Source organism: Pterocles gutturalis, unplaced genomic scaffold, assembly GCF_000699245.1.
Source record: "Pterocles gutturalis isolate BGI_N339 unplaced genomic scaffold, ASM69924v1 scaffold9899, whole genome shotgun sequence".
In the NCBI taxonomy this organism is placed as follows: Eukaryota; Metazoa; Chordata; class Aves; order Pterocliformes; family Pteroclidae; genus Pterocles; species Pterocles gutturalis.
In genome coordinates, this window is record NW_010128183.1 from 1 (window position 1) to 21,441 (window position 21,441).

Genomic DNA, 21,441 nt, shown 5'->3' on the forward strand with positions numbered 1-21,441 from the left:
GAGCCGGGGCTGCTGGGGGAGAGGGGGAACGGGGCGAGCTGAATCATGGCAGTTGAGAAACACGCATCTTGGGGCACAGGCGTCGAGACTGTCGCACGCAGTGTCTGGGATGTTTGTTCTGCAGGAGGTGTGCGGCTGCTGCAGCCCGCGGGGACAGCTGTCGGCACGCCCGGGGTTGTCGCACAGCTGCTTTTCTCCAAAGGGCACCTCGTGTTCCATCTGCAGATTCTGTCTGTGTAAGAAAGAAAAATACAGCCATTTGTCCCAGATTTTTTCACTATCTGACAACTGCAATCGGGTGCTGACCGTATTGGGTTCCTGGGCGAACGGCCCCTGTCCCGAGCTCAGCTGCGTGCAGGGAGCCGCTGTCCCGCCAGCTCCCTGCCTCCTCTGTTCACACGTGCCGCCGGTGCAGCAGGTTGGCAAGCGCACCCACCGTTATTTTATGTATACTCAGTATACCCAGAGCACACTGAAGTCATTGTGCAGCCACTATAGGCCGCTCTAGATGTGCCCAGCGGTGCTTCCAAACCATTTTGTATTTGCAAAGTTATTGCAATTTTGTGTTTTAAACAATAATGATCTTAATGATGTTGGGCATGATAACTTGTATTTGATTGGCATTTTACTGTTTGTCAACCACTAGTAGCTGAGATCTATAATCCTTACATTAATAGGATTCACTGCTTTTACGAATTGTAGCACGTCGGTAATATACTCTGAAAATCAAAATTATGTCTACATTTTTCAACATTAAATGTACAAGCAGAGTTTTCTGGATGCATAGTTTTAAAATGCCATGTGCATAAAGTAAAGTTGCATAAAATAAAGTTGCAACTATATTGCAAGGCAAGCAGTTTTCTTGTTGATACCTGTACTGGGCTGGCTGACCTGAGTGAGAAGCCAATTCTCCAGTCAACATATGTTGCTTTTTACTGCCTGTCTGTGAACTGTGATTCTCCCCAGGAAAAGAAGGTTGGCATAAGTATAACATAATTGTTGGAGTATTTTTATCAATTTAAAATGGAGACTGCTAATTTTATATCTCTTTATCTCTCTTAGACCATATTATCCTTTGCAAGATGCTGTGATGCATATATTAATTTTGGTGTGCATAGTAATTTAAACACCAAATATGCTTATGTTATAATGTAATGAATCTATAATTATGCAGTATATTATGCTGACAAATGTACTATATGCTGTCAGGCAGTAGAAAAACAGCTGAAGATCTGTGGCTTTAAGAGGAATGTGGATGTCTTAGTATTGTATCTGGCTGGACAGTAAGTAAACTATGTTTCTCTGGCTTTTACTAAAATAGAGCACACAGTAAATGGTAACCTTTCATAGTGCTTTCTGTATCAGATACTCTGAACATGATTTATATGTGAAGTCTCAGTAAATCATATTTATACCTAGTCCATTCATGTTGTGTTGGAAGAAATGGTGAAGATACACTGACCTACACAGCAGAGCTCTGCTCACAGTGAAGTAGTTAACTGCCTCAGCCCTAGATACAGAATCCTTCTCCAGCAACGCAGAATTGCTCGAGGGTCTGTGAGTTCAGAGAGTTGAGCATGGGCTGCTACCACAGGGAGCAGAGGGAGGGGGGAGGCTTAATGGGCTGATCTCTGCCTGTTCTAACTGGCTCGTAAGGCTGGGTGGAAAAAAAAAACGAAAAAACGCAAGACCTGCCCAGTCTGAGAACTGCCAAATTTCTGACCTCCCTGGAGAAATCTGTTATTGCAACAGTGAAACTCATTGGTAGCACCTTTGAAATTACCTGCATCTCTACCATGAAGAATTGAAGGGAGGGCAGGGCAACATGAAGTGAGTACAAGAGCAGTTGTTTGGAGCTGGCAGTACTGATCTGAGAACTGATCTCCTCTGAGAGCTTTATGAAACAGCTTAAGATGTAGGGCAGATGAGAAGAAACCATGCTAAGTGAAAGAAGGCATGAACCTGTGGGTGATCTGGGTTGATAGAGGTGTGTGTTGCTCAATGAACATGCTGAGAAGCTACCATAGAAAGATGGATACATGACAGGGCATACTTCAAAGTTTTTGAAAAGCATACTTTGAATTTCTGGCCAAGGCGTAATTCCAAGTGTTGCATACCTGTCTGCAGCCTCACAACTGCATCTAATGCTTGTACGCTTGATATCGTATGTAAAGAGTTAATGTAGTTTAGTAATTCAGGGACAAGGTTTTCAAGGTCTCTGGGCCCCATGAATGTAAAAAAAAAAAAAAAAAAAAAGGGGTTAAAGAAATAGTTTAGTAATTCAGGGACAAGGTTTTCAAGGTCTCTGGGTCTCATGAATGTTAAAAAAAAAAAAAAAAGGTGTTAAGGAATTTCGGTGTTGTCTAGCCTGTTTTTAGTGGAAATGAGGTTGTCTTGAAAAGCTAAATGTGCCCACTATTATCTTTTAAATCCTTAGCATATCTCCTGATTTACACTCAGTAAGTATTTGACGCTTTGTGAAAATAAAATGTAAAACATATAGTTACTGTCAAAATTATTAAAATATGCATTTTAGAAAAAAGAAAACATACATAAAATCTAAGGAAGAAGTTTAAATAATGAGAAAATTATGAGATGCATATATATTTTTTTCTGAACAATACAAGAAAAAATTATTATAATGTGTATGTGTAAAATAATTAAGACTGTTTATAGACTTAACAGGCATATTTCCTAATTCTAAATACTTAAATGTGTGCCCTGACTGGCTTTGAATTCCTTTTTTTTTTTTTTTTTTTGATGGAATAAAAAGAAATTGGCAGATGGCAGATGCAGAAGAGTTCTGTCTTCCCATGAAACCATTTTGAGAAAGATGATGCAAGCTGGCCTCTTTGATGATTGGAGAAAAGTGAATTCCTTTTATTCTATACCAATTTATATAAACCACGAACCTCAGCCAATCTCAGTATCAGATCGTGCCTCCTTAACTGTTGGTTTGACATAATCTTCTGCTGGCTAAAATAAGAAAATGAAAAAAAAAATAATTAAAGTCAATCAAATAAGAGGGAATAAGTTTTTTTTTAGCGCACTACTATTAAAGGGACATAAAAAAATCTACTTTTGGACTCTGAAAGCTGTCATACTAGGAAGACTGATTAACTTAGCAGTAGGTACGAAAACAGTGCTGCAGGCCAAAAAGGATCAGTTTGTAAGAGGCATGCAAAGTCTGGAAGGCATTCAGAAAGGGACGGGCTCTTTTAAATGTTAGAGGAATTAAGCCTCTACCTGGGGCAAATTAAATGCCTTAATACCGGAAAAAAAAATAGATCAAGGCTTGGAGATAAGTCAAGATGAGGCTGTTACTAGAGAGGGAGTAAAGCAAATTAAAATGTAAACCTGTAAACTAGGTATAGAATGGCAGTGGCGAAGAATATGAGGAAATTTTGGCTTTGCTACCTGAAAGATAGTTCAGGGGTGTACAGGTAGAGCTGTGCAGAAGAATTAGATAGTAGCTGTGTAAGAGCTCTGAATGTCCTGTCAACACTCATCTGCTTGTCTTTACTACTTGCAGTAACATATTTTCTGGTTACTTGTGACAATAGACACGTAAATGCATATTTGCAGGGTTCATTTTTATGGATTATTTGGGGAAGCCAAATAAACAGTTTAACAAAGTAGCAGCATGGGATAATCTGATTTTCAGAAATACAGGAGAATAAAAGTACAGCACCTCAACTTTGTAGGGTTTGCTCCAGAAAGATTTTTTTTTTTTCAAATGCAAGATCAGAAAAGTTGTCCACTGCACCTTTGTCTGTATCTGGAGCATTTGTTGAAAAAAATAAAAAAAAAAAAACAAACCATGGGAAACCAGAGACTAGGCTACACAGTTGGAAAACAGGCAGATGATGTGAGGTTAGTTTTTATAAATCCTGTAAGTTCTTTCTGAAACACTGGCCCTGGTCATGAAACATGTTAAAATCCACAAGGAATGTTTTATTAAAACAATTAAAATCTTTCATGTAAAGGTCATATGTAATTATTGTAGAGGAAATCAAGAAGACTTATTTAAAGCAATGAAAAATAAGGAGGAGCAATTAATGAAAATTACTTGGCAGCTCACTCATATTCTTTGGTTAGTAGGTAATTTGTTATTTATAGTACACTAGCAAGCTTGAAGACAATTAGACAAAAAACTCTACCAGCATGTAGAGGATAGTTCCAGCCTCAGTGGATGTGCAGTTTTATTTAAAACAAGACTGTTAATGGATATGAGTAGGTCCTAAGTTTATATGAGCACAGAAGAGAAGAGGGGTGAAAAAAGGGCAAAAGATTTCAGAATATACACTAGTATGAAAAATAGTAAGGAATGTGCTGTCCTGTGTTGGCTCCTCTGGCACTGTGGCTGGACAATCCACGCTGCACCTTCAAAGCAATTTTCCTTTTAGGTTTGTGTCCCCTGGATGCCAAACTTCTCCGCCTGTGCTCTGAGTGGTTTCTACAAACTGCAAAGTACATGGGAGTCATACTCCCTGGGAAAATAAATGCTGTTATGAAGAAAAAAAAAAAGTATCACTTAGTTTGTTCCCATTTCTTTACCACCTGCTGCTTTGTTGTGCTTTCAGGTGTGTAGAATGCTAGCACTGTCTCTGCCATCTTGTTCCTTGCATCTTTTTCTGCTATGATTTCTACAGAAGCATGGCTTTTTAGTGCTTGTATAATATTATTTATAAAAAAATCAACCATTTACAAAGTGATTAAGCACCATTAATGTTAAGAGATTTGTTAATCTTTTTTTTTTCTTCCATCAGAGGACTAAGAAGTATCCCAAGTCTGTCACAGTTTCATAGGTTAAAGTGTTTGTGGATTAACAACAACAAGGTAATACAGTATTCATTTAAAGAGCAGAACAATGCATCTGTACTCCCTGATTATTATTTTGTAATTTTCCTAACATAAAGTATTATATAATTGTCAAAGTAGTAAGTTATTTTTAATTTCCAGGCAAATTTAACTGATTTAAATGACAGTTTTGAGGAAACAGTATTTTGTTTTACATTACAGAGTATAAGCTGATATATTTTCCTTTACATTCACATCACATTTCTAGATTTTGTGTATTTAAGAAGCTGAGGTTTTGTGCTAATACTTTAGCAATAAAAAGAAAGATTGAGTATATTTAGGACTAAGTTACTGGCAAAATTTCCTGATAGCATACCCATACCTGAGGTCTGGGATAGCAGTTCCTAGTGTAGCTCATAGCAAGTATACCCTGCCCACCAGAGTGGGCAGCTCTGGGAACAGACCTAGGGGTGATATGGATGTAAGGTATTCTCGTCACAACTGGGCTTCCTAGTGTTTCAGGAAAGAAGCGGACTGCAGGTAACGCATAGCTTTTTTTTATGCCCTTGCAGACGTGCGTAGTTTATTTCCTGGCAGGCTGCTGGTTGAAGTGAGACTCCTTTTTGCCCTTGTGCACACCAGGGTGACATGTAACTCTCTCCGGTGTGCTTCTCCCGGTGCACAGGCAGTAGCACTGCAGTGCTGGGGTTGATGGAGTATCTTCTGCTGTTATGCAGGCCATTGTGTCACTAAACAGGTTTGATTTTAAGAGAGATTTCCAGGCAAGTGATTAGAGTATGACGTTAATTTTTCTTGTTTCCAATGCACTGTATGGTCCTAAATCAGTTACACAAACCATGTACCTTACTTTCTCCATCAGTGCAAATCTAGATTATAGTATTATATCCTGTAGGGGCTTTAACACAGTGCTCTGTGAAAATCTCTGGACACTAGTTTCCAGACAAGACTAGGCACATTGTATTTTACGCAAAATCATCTACTTGACAGTAGAATTACCTGATTTCAAAATCTCCAAACACACAGCCAACCATTATTAAATGGTTGAATTGAATCCAAACCTTCACCATTAGCAACTGGATATTAAAAAGCGATAAAAGTGATAAAACCCACGAATTTCTAACCTGCTTTTAAATATCTTACTATACAGTAGTTTGCATGACTTTCAAAATGGCCTCAAGTTCTTAAAACACCAGAATTGCTTGCTCAGGTAAATAAGTACCTCTGTGAGCAGCAGAAAAAATAAATTTACATTCCATGTCACTTAGGAGTGTGTGTATTATCTGCTGCCCCAGGCTAACATCAATTATATAGCATCTTATGTCGACTTCATTGAAATACCTGTGGTTATCCAACTATTTTCAAAAAAAGCAAAAATATGGATACATTAAAATGTTGAACTGAAATCACAGGTATAATAAAGCTTTACCTTGTATTTCTAAAGGACATTAAAGAGTAAGAGGAAATGGCCTGATGACTAAGCAGAACTGCTCTTGCTGAGCATAAAAGATAAGTGAATCTGATTTTTGCACAGATATCACTTTCCTACTAAGCAGTAACAAGGAACATTCTTCTGTTTTATATAACCTGTGTGGAAAAGCCACTCAGTGGCTTTTGTTAGAAGTCTCAGCTAAATGCTCTAATAGGAGGAGCATATTTTTCTGAATTCAGAAGATGAGAGATATTTTTTTTCTTTCCTTAAAAATGCATCACAATAATTTTATCACAAAAAAAGTAAATTTCAGATGATAGTAAAAAAGCCAAACTTTGCAAGATAGAGAAACACTACTATGTACAATAGGTATGCGTGGGCTTTACACTATACCAGATATAGTAATCATTGTGAAGAACAGGAGTTTTTTATTTGTGGTATATTTCTGTTTTCACTGAAACAGGTTTTTCTGAGGTGAAGCAAGACTCAGAGAATTAACTTTAAATATTTTGAACTTTAAAGTATCTTGTCTCAGAGAATTTCAGAGAAGTTTAGGAATGGAAAAACATCTGTCTTGTTATCCTCCTTCCAACTTTCAGACACTGTTAATACACAAAGCAAAGCACGTTTGTTTTAAAATCAGTGGCACAATTCAAGGACTGAAATAATTTCCCCACTAATAAAAGACTTTGCATCACAGAAATCAAAGTACTATCAGGAATAAAATTCTGTATGTTGTTCTTGCATTTAAACTGAAGAATAAATACATTATTATTATAAATACATTATTATAAATAAACTGAAGAATAAATACATTATTATAAATAATACTGTCAGCACCATTGGTACTGCCAGTTCTCAACTATTGTAATGGTCAGCTTGGTATCCCATTGCATATACTTTACCTTGCATTGAAGTGAAGACAATATTAGAACTGAGCTTCTCCAAGTGAGGGGATAAGATTTCATAGGGACTGAAGATAACTCTTTATTGGAAATATACCCATACACACTTTTTTTTTCTGGAATTGTAATTGATTCTGTGAATCTGATTAAATGTCATTTTTTGAAATTTAGTACAAATTTTGCTCTTTGGACCTGATGATGAAGAAATTTAAAATTAGGTGCTGGGCTTACTCCAAGGATATACTTCAGCAATATTCTTAAATCAACATAGAATTGTTACATCCTACAAGGATGTTCTCACAATAAAAATATTTCAAAGGTGAATAGAAGTAAAAGAAAATGTGAAGACCAGTAATTCAATGAAATTTGTTTCCAAATACAAATATTAAAATTGTAGTTCGAAAAAATCAGGTAAGGCTATGCTATGTGTATTTGATGTGTAATTAGTATTTATAATGAAGGTTCAGCTGTCAAGAGAATCCTTAAACCAAGAGTCTTATATAGAAATATAAGAAACTAACTATAGTTAAACTTCAAGAAGCTGTGTTTATACTTCACCAAAGTTAAATTTAGACTGACATATAACAGTTTTCCTAACTCTCATTTCAGATACAAGATTTAACCTTCTTGGTGAAAAACTATTGCTTGACCGAACTCTATCTCAACAATAATGAGTTGACGGATATATCAGGTACAAATATTCCCTTTTCAGATTGTTGAGCGAGGCCTGTACTTTCTTTTCTGTGTATTGGCATTCAAATTTATAAAAGTGGATGACAGCAGGTGACTTAATGGTTGAAAGCTCCTATGTATGCAAAACAGTACATGTTAATTATTTTCTTAGAGATTTAGTTGTTCCAGCATACTTGAGTGTCAATAAGGTGATACATTTATCCTAGTCTAAGGGGTGAAATGTCATTCACATTAATGTCAGGGAATTGTAAAATATTTTTGATCTTACATGACCACTTTTCATATTGAAAATGAACATCAGAGCTCTGTCTACATGATGATTTGTAGTCCTCTTGCTGACCAGATACTCTGTAACCCTACAGAAGTTCCTTTTGAGACCCATTTATATTCATATGACGAAAAACTGGTAACAATGCTGACAGACTTTAACATGAAAAAAAAAAGGGTAGTGAATTAATAAATTGTCCCACTTGAAGGCAGTCACTAAGGTTCTGCAGTTTCTTCATGATATAGTTGCATTAATAATCAGAAGTGTTTTCTGAAGTTACTACAAAGCTGTTTTATTGTAAAATTGCATCTGTTTACACTTCTATTTCGGTTTTGCTTGCTCTTGTAGATTAAAGTTGCTGTACCAGACTAGTGAATTGTAAATGAAGATGCCAAAGCATAATAAATTTGTGTGTATCCTGGACATTTTAAATGTTAATATTTTACTTTTCTTTGTCCCTATAAAATGTTGGGATGAGAAATGATGTTGATTAGTTTCTGTGAGATTTTGAGAAAAAATGAATGTTTGAAAGAAAGAAACATATGGGCACAAGAGAACACACAGAAGATAACGAAGTATTGGTAAACAGAAGGGCAGGTATCGCTTATAGAGAAATGTGGATGAGAAATACTTTATAGAATTTGGAAAATGAGATGTCTACACCTGATGTGGTGTGAGGATGTGAACACATAAGTCTGGGTCAGCCACAGCAATATTATGTAATGACTTTTAAAAACATTACTACCTATTTGAAATGGAACTATTTTCTAAGGAATTCACTATTTATTGTTTGTGAGGGAAAGGTAATATTAAGTAAGGGTAAAAGAAAGTGAAGATGAATTAATCAGAGATTACTGGGATTTGGGAGGAAGGAGAGGGGATGCAATTGATGTTGATTTGTTGAGGCAATGGTCGTGGGGACAAATGGAAGGAACTGTAATGAAAAAACTCAGATGTTCAGAGGATGTGACTAGAAAGATGAAAGGCATATTGAAATCTCTGATAATTTTTTTTTTACTAATCTCATGCAAGGTGTTACCAAAAGGCAGGCACAGATGGATAACTAGAATATTGAATTCAGTGTGCAGCATAACAAAGTAATTGTCTAATAAAGGCAGTCAGATACAGTGACAATAATTAATTGTTTTTCATTTTATTTCAGGTGCTCTGAAACACTTATGTGTGTTACAGATTCTGTTGCTTCACAACAACCAGTTAAAAAAACTTGACAGAACAGTGAAGGAATTGAAAGGAATGATAAGCTTGCAGACCCTAAGTAATACCTTATTTTTATTTTGCAGAACAGTGAGCACTAGTTTTTTTAGTGTTTCTTATCAGGATGTTTCTTGTCTGTTTCTGCATCGTTTGCCAATAGCTTTTGAAGCTGCTTATAAATTTCAACCAAATTTGACATAAGAAAGAGATCTCTGAGACATGAAAATCCAACAGAGAGTACCCAACTAAGAAAAAACTTCCAAATGAGTTCAAAAGTTAGCTCTTTTTGGCTGCTGGCTAGCCAGTCTCCTGGATGAGTAGTTTGGAGGCAGTCAAAGCAGTTTAGTGCTACGTTTTTGTAAGGGAACATGGGTGTACAGTGACATTATCACAGAGGTGAAAGGAGTTGAGAAATGTGTGTTATTGCTGTTGAGAGTGCGAATGGCAGGTTATAGAGCCCAAATTCCTGCCTCATTAATTCTGTTGCTCATAGAACTTAGTTGCTGCATCTTTTTGGCAGACTCTGTGGATTTCTAGAGTCTAAGAATAAATCTGCTTTAGATATTAAGTATAACAATATATGTTAAGTAGCATGCTTTTTGATATACTTGCTGGAAATGAAAGTAGCATAGGCTCTGAAATTTCAGATTAAGTTATACAAGATTGTATTGGCGCCACTAATTTACAAGGTAAGAATTAGCCTCCAGGGAAAGTAGGATTATATGCTGTAAACCTATGGAAAGTGAAAGCGTAAGCAGTCTTTTTGTTTGGTTCCTAAAAGAATGTTGTCATAGCTCATGCCAAACGCTCAGTACTTTGAGAAAACAGGAAACAAGTTTTGTGTCTTAGTGGTACAATGAATGGAGGTGAATGTTATTATGCATTCAAAGAATTGAATGTCTGGTTGTAGGAAAGGAAAATATGACTTGAAAAGTACACTTTTAATTGAATTTGACCCTGGGCCAAAAACCAAATGAGGTCTTCAGGAAGTCTTTGCCAGCCAAATTATTGTAATTTTTTTCATTATATGCAAGATTGAAGAAGTAGTCCATTTAAGAAGGCAGTTGTTGGAAGTGATGAGGCAAAGTCTGGACAGACATCCTATGTATGAATGGTGCAGTCGCTTGAATTTAATGTTAGAGCCCTACCAGTTAATAAGGAACTTCAACAAGCACAGGGAGTTTGTTGTACTTGTTGCAACCATCTGTGTGAAATAAAGACAAAGAGCAGGTAGTTAAAGTGCTGCCAAGTTATTATGAATGGCAGTCACAAAGACAGAGTGAAAATTGGTGCATATTGGACTAGCCACCATCATAGGAAAGAAAGTGTTTAAGAGAACTGTCAAACAACATATAAAGTATACCGATCTACTCTGAGTAAAGCATTGTTCTTTAGTTCAGAGATATAAGAGTAAATGCTAAACAGTGGAAGAACGTTAAAAACTTTAACTTTACAGTTAGTCCTTTTTGACCTTTGCAGTCATGAAAAAATTGTCAGTGTGTTTGTTTCAAAGAGATTTCATAAAAATGAGTTCTCAAATTAACAGGACTGTTGGTTTAATAAAATGCACTGTCATATTTGAGGTAAATGACAGCAGTAAATGAACAAAATAAATTTTCAAAGTAATGTCCTATATATCATATCATATTACTATATAATTTATTTGCCTACTTGCAAAATTCAGAAGTGTGAAGTGGCTGCAGAATTTGCACTGTGTAGCTTTGAAAAGGCTCATCATAATTCATCTTTATAAAAGAAAGTCTCTTTTGGGAATAGGAGACTTCTCACTGTTGCGAGGTAGATCTTTTTTATTGCTGGACAATCCAATTAAAGAAACCCGCTTGGTAGCCTTCAGCAGAACTTCTGGATGCATGGTAACATTTTATTATTTTGTAGCTCTTGAGGACATTAGAACTATTAAAATGAAGCAGTCTAAGACACTATTATTGTTCACTTCAGAAGTAGCATCCAGCTGCCAAAATGTTACATTTCTCTTCCTTAAGGCTCTCTTGTGATTTTTAGACACTGCCCTGCACTGGAATTCTAGCATAACACCATTCTTCATGAGGCGCTTAGGGAAGACACTCCTCAGCTTTTAAAGATTTACCAAGTGGGTTGCTTACAGCTGCAGCCTTTGGGGAGATATGGAGGGTTTCTTTATGGGCTTACCTTGTGCTCACTTCTCCCTTTTGGAATCCAAGATTTTTGTTATGTACTCTGTAAATTGCCTCAACTGATTTATTATCCACAGCTGATAACATCTTGCTGCTAGACCTCAGAAAACTCCTTTTGTTCTTCAATATGTTTCTACCACAGTAGTTCCTTTCCACCCCATGTGGGTTAGGCACACTGTTTTCCTACACTCCAAATAGAGAAAACAGACAAAAATGTGGAGGAAGAAAGCATTACCCCTAATTTGTAGATGTAAAATTGCATGACCTTGACAAGAAAGTAGATAGCAGAGCCAAGAATTGATCCCAGATGTTTTGTAAAATAAGACCATCTTGCTCCATACAATGGTTGGATTTGTTGTAAGAACGAGCAGTAGAAAAATTCATATACTCTACAAGAAACCTACAGTCAGTGTTGATGAGGAGGGATGTGCTCCAAGTAGCATCCAGATTCAGAAGTACTTACTATCAACGCTGCTTTGTGCCTTGGAGAAATCTCTCTTGAATCTTCCATTCCCTTCCACTACCAAACATACCTGCTTTTGTAGATCTTTCTGAAACATTTTTCTCTCTGGAATGCTATAATGTATTTTCTTGACTCAAGAACAGACTTAGCACATATATACCTACTATTCTTTCTGATTAACTCTTTCTAGAAAAAATAGCTATATACTACTTCATTCAGTAAAAATGGAACTTTCTTTTGCTGCCACCTTGTGGGTCTCTTACTACTTCTAAGTACAGTGATTTTTAAAAATTTGTTAAAGAATTCAAATATTTTAAGTTCTCCTCTGAATACACGAGCAGCCATTTCCTGTGTAGGAGATACCAAATGCCCATTCCAGCCTTACTGCGCCCTCAAAATAACTGCTACATCGCATCAAGCACTGAGCCCTCTTTGGCAGTCATACTTATCCTGAAGAACATGAAATGACATCTTTTAGTTTACAAATCTGTGTGGTATCGTCTAGTATCTCTTATTTGCTTCTGTAATACCATCTTTCCCTCCCTAGCTGTTAAAATTGAGTATAACAGGCTTTTTTAACCTAGAGTGAATATTAGCCACGGCCTCACCTCAAAAAGAGAAAACCAGACCAGTGTAGACTTTGGTTGTCAAAATGATTAATTTGAGATTTTTTTTCTCTGCTCTGATCTCAAAGTAGCATCCTGATTATTTTGCTGCTCCTGTCTCAGAAGAACAGCATTTGTATAAGGAGAAAATTAGCATTGTTATGTTTTTCATTTAGAAAAAAACCCCACCCAACAACACTTGTTTGTTTGTTTGTTAGCTGATCTGGGAATGAGTCAGTTTCTATTTTAATCAACCTCAGATATCACTTCATGAAACACACTGTCAGCTAGGCAAATGTTCCACATCTGGCAAAGCAGCAACACAGTATTGATACCTGTCTCTGTGTTGCAAAGGTTTGGTTATTCAGGCAATGTGAACCTGAACTTAAGTATTTTAGTCAAGCTGCTAATGGGCTTTTGGAGCTGAGTACCTCAAGTCTCAATGAAAGTTAGTGGGACGCAGGTTCTCAGGAACTTAGGCCCTTTTAAACATTTTATTCTTCAAGTTTCTTGAGTTTTCAAACTCATCATCTGTCAAAACATAAGAAGACTCAGTATTTACATTTTATATTGTGTCTATGGGATAAAAACTGAAAATAAGCTATGATAAAGCCTTAGGTGTCCCAAAGCTCATCTGGTTTTAATAACTCTCTCCACCTACAAATTTTGTCTTACCTTTAAGCTGTCATACCTAAAAGACTACTGTTATTTAAAATAGGCGTCAGCTAACAATACATAAGAAAATCAAAGGCAAACACTCAGTGGTTTTGTCTGTGTATCGTAAAAAATAGAAAAAAACTCCAAAAGTTTGGAGCATGTGATGGCACCTTTACTCACTTCTTGCCTGTGGTATTTTGCATACTCTGCAATAAGCCAGCTCTTGCAGTCCATGTTTAGTTGAGCAATTTTGCATGTGTCTGAAGCTTAATGTGCTTTGTTTACCCAGCATAAAAACAATTTGAATTTGATAATATTTTGTACAAAATCTTTGGCTACTAGTGGTCTTTCATTTTCTTACCTTGCTAAGTTAGTTGTTTTTCCATTGCTGGGTTTTTTTTTTTGTGATGATGTTTGTTTTTTCTGTATACATTTTGCAGACCTATTCCATAACCCTCTGGCACAAGACCCAGACTACCGGCTCTATGTGATACACTTCCTTCCTTCAGTACAGCTCCTTGACAGGAAGTGTAAGGATTGCTTTCCTTTTCTCACAAAACATTGACAGTTGCTTTTGATTTTAATCACTTTGGAAAAATAGCTGAATTAATCTTGCCTGTTCTTTTACTTGCATTTGTTGATATAGCAAAAGATCTAATGAACAGATACTCATTTTTTGTACGATTTGTCAAGCAAATAGAGTTTTCATGGCATAAACAGTTTATCAAATGATTTTGATTTCTGTCTTTTTATACTGTGTTTTTTTATCTTGTATCTTGGTTTGTATATTTTTGGGTAAGACAGATAAAAGCCTGTGCGTAAAAACATGTACCTACATTTGTGCATTCAAACAGGTATATTCAGATGGGTGAGCATTGTTTACTTGGATATGGATAATATCCTCAGCTATCTACATGTTTCTGTACAGTTTAAATATGTATGTGCACATTTATTGATGAGGTACATGCTGACCAAGTTTTCAAATAGAAATCTTCATAAATCATGAAGAGATCTTTCACAGCTTGTCTACTATAAATTCTACAGGAAAAAAAAAAAAAAAGGTCTTAAGAATAGCCAGCTGATAAATCAGTCAATCCATAACATGCCGCAGCAGACCCACAAAAATCAGCTTTGGTGATTTTTGTCTCTGGTGTTTGGAGAACTACGTGATTGGCAGGAGAACTGAAAATTACTGGAGAGCACTGAGAAAGGTGTTGATTCCTACCCCAGCTCCACCTCCTAAGAAAGCAACAAGGAGAAGCAATGTAATCTTGAAAACCTGCTCCCAGTCTCTAGGAGATTGAGGATGGAAGACTGAAGGAAGGCAGCCACAGGACAGCTGCAGGTGCTGGCAGGCTGCATAGCTCTGTCGTGAAGGAAAGCTGGTGGATGGCCACAGCATTTGTCAGGGGTTGATGAGGATCTGACCACGTGGCCATTTTCTTACACATTCATTTTGCACTGGTACCTCCAGACTCTTGAATATGGGATCTTGTGTTACGTCTATGCTTAGCATGTCTGTCAGGCTGTTTTACTAATGATCATTTTTGACTAGGGAGCGATGACTGAAAATGTGCTGGAAAATACATGTTGCATTTACAGCTCTCGAAACACTTCCATAAAACTTCCTGGACTTAATCTCCTAAATACAGTAATACTGTAATCAGTCCTGGATTTAGACTTGAGGCATTAATTTGTATCAAGCTCTGCCCTGGACTTTCTGTTTAGTGAACTGTTTCTCTAACATTACAAAGCTTCTTCACCATCTGTGGAGCATTACCACAGCATAGTCCTGGCTGTCTCCTTTATGCAAGACGTGTTCACACTTCTGTTACCTCCAGGCATGGCCACTGCAGTTCCTTCCTAATTGGTCCCCTAGACACCATGACTTAAAAACTTTCCTGGATTCAAAAGGCTTCTACCAGCGTTAGTTACTTGCTCTAAACCTTTAGCTCACTTCTGTTCTGCAGCTGAAGTACTAGCTAAGTATGCAGTTCATATCATTGAAGCTAAAATTCCCTATTTGACTTAACAGTCTCAAACTCAAGTTATTTTTGAATTAAAGTTCAAAACAGGAAAATCTGAAGCTTTTCTTTTGATGGCACTCCTACAGTTTTCTCTGTAATTGAGCAACGGGAATTGAACTGGCCTTAAACCAGGACTTGTTTTTGCCATTCATAAACTTCCAAATCTTTACTGACTTCTGCAGAAGATCTTATGTAAATGGTATGAAAGGTCTTCCTTTACTCTTTCTTGGTTTAAAACTTCTAATTCTGCCACACTCAGTAGTATTTTATTGGACAGGGCTTTACCCTAAAACCTTAGGAAGTATCACTCCATGTTCCTATTTTGAATTCTTGTAAAATGATGCAGCTTTATACTGCTATTGTCACAAAACTCTGCACAAAAAGTGAATCACCTTCTGCATGCAGATAGATAATACCAGCCTTTTAACTTGGTAGAAAAATTAAAACTTTTGTATCCCTTTTAACAGCAGTTACACAAAGAGAAAGGGAGTCAGCGCTTCACCTGTATAACCATGAAAGGTCTTGTGTCATGCAGTCAGTAGCTTTTGGAAGGAGAGTAAATACATCAGGATCTAGCAGATGCACTCAGGCAGCCAGAAGACTGATGATACCCTCAGGTATTTATAATGATGTAAGGAAAAGCACACATTTCTAGGTGCTTTGGATTAGAAAAAGTTCTTTTCATTAATCTCATAAAGTTACTGGTTTTGGTAATAGAGTATAAATGCATCAGGACCTCAACCAAATTGCTTCATAAAGTGAGTAGTAGCAGTGACAGGCAACAAATGAATCCTTCTGTTAAGAATACTGTGGCAAATAAGTTCTAGTCACTCCCTTTAGTTACAGAATTGTCTTTAAAGATAGATGAACAAACGTTTTTCCAGTATGTGCCTTCTGAGTGTTTAGTTTTATTTATTTAAAAAAATCTCACTACACTTCTAGGCTGAGTCTCAGACAGTGATCAGCATAATAGAGTTTTGATGCCCTCTAGTGATTTCATAGAACAATCTCTTGAAGAAAGTATTTTCTTCTAAATAGTGTTTTAAATTTTGCATATCTTGCCTAGTTTTGTAAGCAGATTCCTTTTTATGCTTTCCAAGCTGAGAATATTTTAATGATGTCCTATGATAGCATATAAAGTAAATTATAGAGCTCTTAAAACATTCAGATCTGGACGACAGCTTGATCCTGGCACAAGAAAACAGGTGAACACCACCTGGAACCTTGTGGCTTGTACTGTATGGCAGTCCAGAACAAACCTTGAAATCCCACAGTCTTGTCTGCTTTTTTGATGTTTTAAAGATAAGAAAAACAATATTGTGCATAGATGACTAAAACGGTAGCATTTTAGAAAGTAGCGTAGGTGAAGTTTGGAACAGTAATAAAATACCTGCAATTTTTTTTAATGTGTATTATCACAATAATAAACCTGAAAGCAGTGTATTTAACAATAATTTTGAAAAGGTTGGGAAAAAAAGGTAGTTTTAGAATATTTAATTATTTACTTGTTTTGCTGATAATTATCAAAGTAGGCATACAATTGTCTTTATCTCTACCATGCAGTCATTCACATATATAGACAGTGGCGCCATTTTTCTGTGAAAGAAAAAAAAGCATGGAAATGTATGTCTATGGGAAATAAATTACAAGAACTACATAAACTCAAAAAAAAAACAACCCATCAGATACTTGTTTCCACAGTAATTTAATAAAAGATGATCTTGAGCACTTCAAATAATCCGCTGGTTTTCAGTTCATTTGAACAAGTAATTTAGGATCAGGATGGTAATCCTCAGCTAATTAAAATGCTGTACAGCCATCAATGTCTTAATTTGAACTTTTTGTTACAGGTTGTGAATTTGGAAATCACACAAATAAGTAAGTCATTTTTTTGTCTTTTGCATCTCTGAAGCATTTACTTTATTTCCTCTTCTTGTGCCTGAAAAATACCCTAATCAGAAAAAGTGTCCAGTAAAAATGAGCTTTTGAAAAAATTTCTGGTCTTTGTATTTAACGGAGTTGCAACTCTATACTATTCTGATGAGACAACCTTCCTGCTGCTGTCTGAAATTTAATATTGAGAAGTATTCCACATTTGGAAATGGGTATATAAAAATGGTATTTATTTATAAGATCAAATACTGATCACTAGAAAAAGCATGCTTTAAGTATTAGAGCATGAGAATAGCTGTTCTATATTATGGCCCAGAAAACTTTCTCCTGGTGGGCTGTTCAAAAATACATGCTCCCTGGAAAATATTATGACTTGTAGAATGAAACTTTTTTGGTCTGTACTTGATGTTACTTTTATTCTGTTCTGTTTCACAATCATAGAAATAAATGTAAAAGTTATCTCTGTTATCTCTGTGTCTGGACTGAGGCAGGATAAGGTTGCATTTTAATGTGATGACATTTTTAGATGCTGTCTTTATAGAAGTAAATTTAGAAACTTCAGATATCAGGCTTGTTTTTACTTTCTAGCTTTACACATGAAAATATTTGAAAAATTTATTAAAGGAAATAATAAAAGCCTACAAATTATATCCCTCAACAATTTGATTTTATATAGCTACTCACTTTAAGTACAGCTCTTTACGATCAAGCTAATTTCTGTTTAAAAATGAATTCTTACCTGCTTTCAATGGAGTTAGCTGTCCGCATTGACAGAATGGATGTACAGCTTCCTCTCCATCTAATGTAGATGCTTAGGCTTTGTAAGGTACCTTATCGTGACAGAGTGTGTTATACTCGGTGGAAATAGTCACATGGTTTACATCAGGTGTGTATTGCTACAAGTACATCTTTATGAAATAAGTTCTTCTAAGATCAGACTTTAATATTGTATTGGAGGTAAAAGGTTTTGGCCTGACATGAAATCCTTGTCAATTCTGCATTGATGGTGTGAGTCTGCCACTTTCCTCTTGCAGACTGCAGCTGCAGCAGGATACATGAACAACACAAGCTCACAGTGTTCTGGATTCAGAGCTTGGAGAAGGGATATTTGCATTTGCTTTGTTCTTTTTGCAGAGTACCATTTGAGAACCCTGAAGATGCCGTTTTACTACGGGCAATGACAAGATCTCTCATGGAATTTTCCTCTGTTGACTGGAACAAAGTAGCCACCTGTCAAGAAAGACGGCTTGGAAACAAAGCTGAAGAACCGCATGACAAGCTGACAATCCAATTTAGATGAGTGCTTTCTTCCTTAAGAAAAAAAAAATTCCTCTTTCTAGTGTGAAGGTAAGCCTCTTAATGTCTCTATAAAATGAATACACTAAACGATGTATCTAATTAAATGAACTTCCAGCAAAAAAAAGTGTTGGTGTAACATTCGTTTTACCATCACATATGTAATATGGAGAGTGAAGAAATTAAGGTAACAAATTATAGTGGCAATGTTACAATAAAAGTTGCTTGGAATGCAATTCTTACCATACTTTTGTTATCAGAAATTCTTAAAACTAAACAGCAAGTTAATTTTTAAGAAACTAGGGATAAATAATTTCATTCTTTATAGTTTCTGTGGGAGAATTAGATTTACCATGTTCACTAGCAGTAATTTGTCTTCCTCTCTCAAAATAAAGATATGAAAAAGCAACCATTAAGCTTTTCTGATTTCTGAGAGGGGTTAAAGTTTCAATATGCCAATTTGCGTGCTGTATGAATGCAATGAAACCTCTTAGTTTTATGAGGCTCCTCATTTGGTCTCAATACAGTGGAACCGCGAGCTCTTAAGCATGCGGGTGTCTAGCTCTTGGCTGTGGCTGGTAATATTCTCCCAGGATGCAGGCCTCTACTTACTGGTCCTTTTGGAGAGACAGGACTTGGCATATGCAATGCACTGCCCCAAGACTGCTGACTGGTTTTAACACTCTCTCTTTTATACCCATATGGGTCATACAATGCTGTAGCACTACACCTGACAGCTTCGGCTTCTAAAGCCTGTTACCACTAAGGAAGCTAGTGGGAAATGTGCATATAGATGGAAAATAATACATTTCCTCACATCTTTCTCCCTCTGTTCTGACAAAGGCTTAAAGTCTGATGTATCAATGCCCATCTTCAGACTGTGTCTGTCATCTGAGTTCATTCTTTCTCTCCTAAGTGAGCACAGTCACAGGACAGTCTAGGGTGGAAGGGATCTATGGAGCTTATCTAGTCCAACCTTCCCGCTGCAAGCAGGTCTGAGATGAGGTTATCCAGTGCCCCGTCAAGATGAGTCAAGTATTTACCATGAGGGAGGTACCACTACTTCCTGGCAATCTCTTTCAGTGTTTAATTGCACTCCAGAGAATTTTTCTTATATACAGATGGAATTTCACCTGCAACAACTTGAGCCTGTTGTCTGTTTTTCTGTCACTGTGCATCCCCCATCTTCTCTATAACTACCTCTAGATATTGTAAGACTGTGATTAGATCTCCCCGAGGCTTCTTTCCTCTGGGATAAACAAACCAAATTCCTCCAACCCTCTGATCATCATGCTGGCACCCTTGCTGGCACTCTCTTGGTTTTTAATGTCTCTCTTGAACCTAGCTGACCAAAAATGGGACACAGCATTTCAGATGTGGCCTAGCAAGCGCCAAGGCAAGTGCAGTAATTATTGATTTGCTGGCTGTACTCTACTTTTGTCTTCACCTATGCATGGCACCATTTACCTTCAGTGCTGCCAGGGCACGCTGCTGGCTCCAGGGGAGCTTGCTGCCCACCAGGACCCCCAGGTCCTTTTCAGCAGATCCAGACAGATCTCAGTCTGTACTGCTCTGTGGGATTATTCCATCCCAGATAGAGGAGTTCATCTTTGTTAAATCTGGTAATTCCTTTCACCCTGTTGATGTTAGATTGTCAAAACGTTTGAGTCTGTTTTAGAGCCATTAGTGAAAAAGGAATAATGTTAGCTATTTATATATGAAGAAATACTAAATTACAAAGGTAATTTCAAATTTAGCTGAGAATTCCCTTTAGTTAGATGAAAAAAACCTTGAAAATCTATTTGCATCAAAAATCTCAAGTCATTTGAACATGCAACATTTAGTTCACTAGAAAACATGCCCAGATAATTTTAGAAGCTTTTCCATATCCTTAATTCAATCAGATTTCCTAGGGTGAAAATATTAAAAACCAGCCTAAAAGTGAACTTGGGAGCAAGAACTGCAATGGAGCAGGCTAGACAGACATGGCAGTTATGTTCTTACATCTAGCAAAACAGCTGGAGAAGTGAGAATTCTATTCTTCCTAGTGGAGGGGAGAAAAGTCTTTTGAATCACATGCCCTAGAAAGTATAAGAGTAAGTATGTCTGTTGGCTTTGCACTCCACAGCTGCCTTGTCACTTAAAACCTTGCTTAAGAAATCAGTAAATTCCATATCAATTTTCATTCTACTTTAAGTTCCTTATAAGTAATGTCACATGAGATGTTTCCTTCAATTCATGATTAAACAAGAGCCAGTCATTACCCCAGTTTTATGCAGGACCTATCAACCACAATCCTCCAACAGACGGGCTGGCGCCAGCTCCAGCTGAGGAAGGCAGGGGCAGCTCTGGAGCAACAGTGTGCATCAGGACCCTAACTGGGATTGCAATTGCTCTCCCCTGAGACTCACTGCAAACAGAGGGAAGTGTGGCAGCCTCTGCTCCCAACGACTTTGAAGCTAGAATGAGAACAAATGCAACTCCCTCATCTGGGTCAATGATCCCACACTTCACGCCTATTTCCAATGTCCATGCTTTCTCCTATTGCTTGGGCTTTTCTTCTTTCCCAAGAAAAAGCACTGGCTGGCAGAATGAAAGCAGGTTTGTGCTGTGCATTTTACCACACTTGGAAAATCCCGACTCATTTGTCCTAAAGGGCTGGCATTTTCACAGAAACCTTAACAAGCAACACATCCCCATGAGCCCTAAATGCTGTGTGTAGAATGCGGAACCAGCAGCATTTCCGCATTCCCAGATCCCAGAGTGGACAGCGACTACATCATGACTCTGTATCTGAGCTCCAGGCATGCGTCTCTTGCTTGCCAATTGTCCTGAAATTAAACTTGTACACCCAAGCTTCAGCAGGCCCATGCATGTCAAATGAGAAATGCATCATAGGTCCCAACAGGCGTTATAGATGCAGTAAACAGAATTGCCACGCAGCTCCCTTCTTTTAAAAAACTTCCCTTTATTCTTCACAATTTACTAATCCTTG

General features: G+C 37.1%; 1 protein-coding gene across 1 annotated transcript; it reads left to right on the plus strand.

Moving 5' to 3' along the window:
• Positions 1–1,174: 1,174 nt before the first annotated feature.
• Positions 1,175–18,450, plus strand: LRRC72 (leucine rich repeat containing 72; the record flags this gene model as incomplete). Its single annotated transcript, XM_010079515.1, has 8 exons — positions 1,175–1,283; positions 4,770–4,839; positions 7,765–7,846; positions 9,279–9,392; positions 13,671–13,760; positions 15,725–15,874; positions 17,108–17,135; positions 18,285–18,450. Coding segments are annotated over 8 exons (809 nt in total), but the record flags the coding sequence as incomplete, so codon positions are not given.
• Between the last annotated feature and the right edge of the window lie 2,991 nt (positions 18,451–21,441).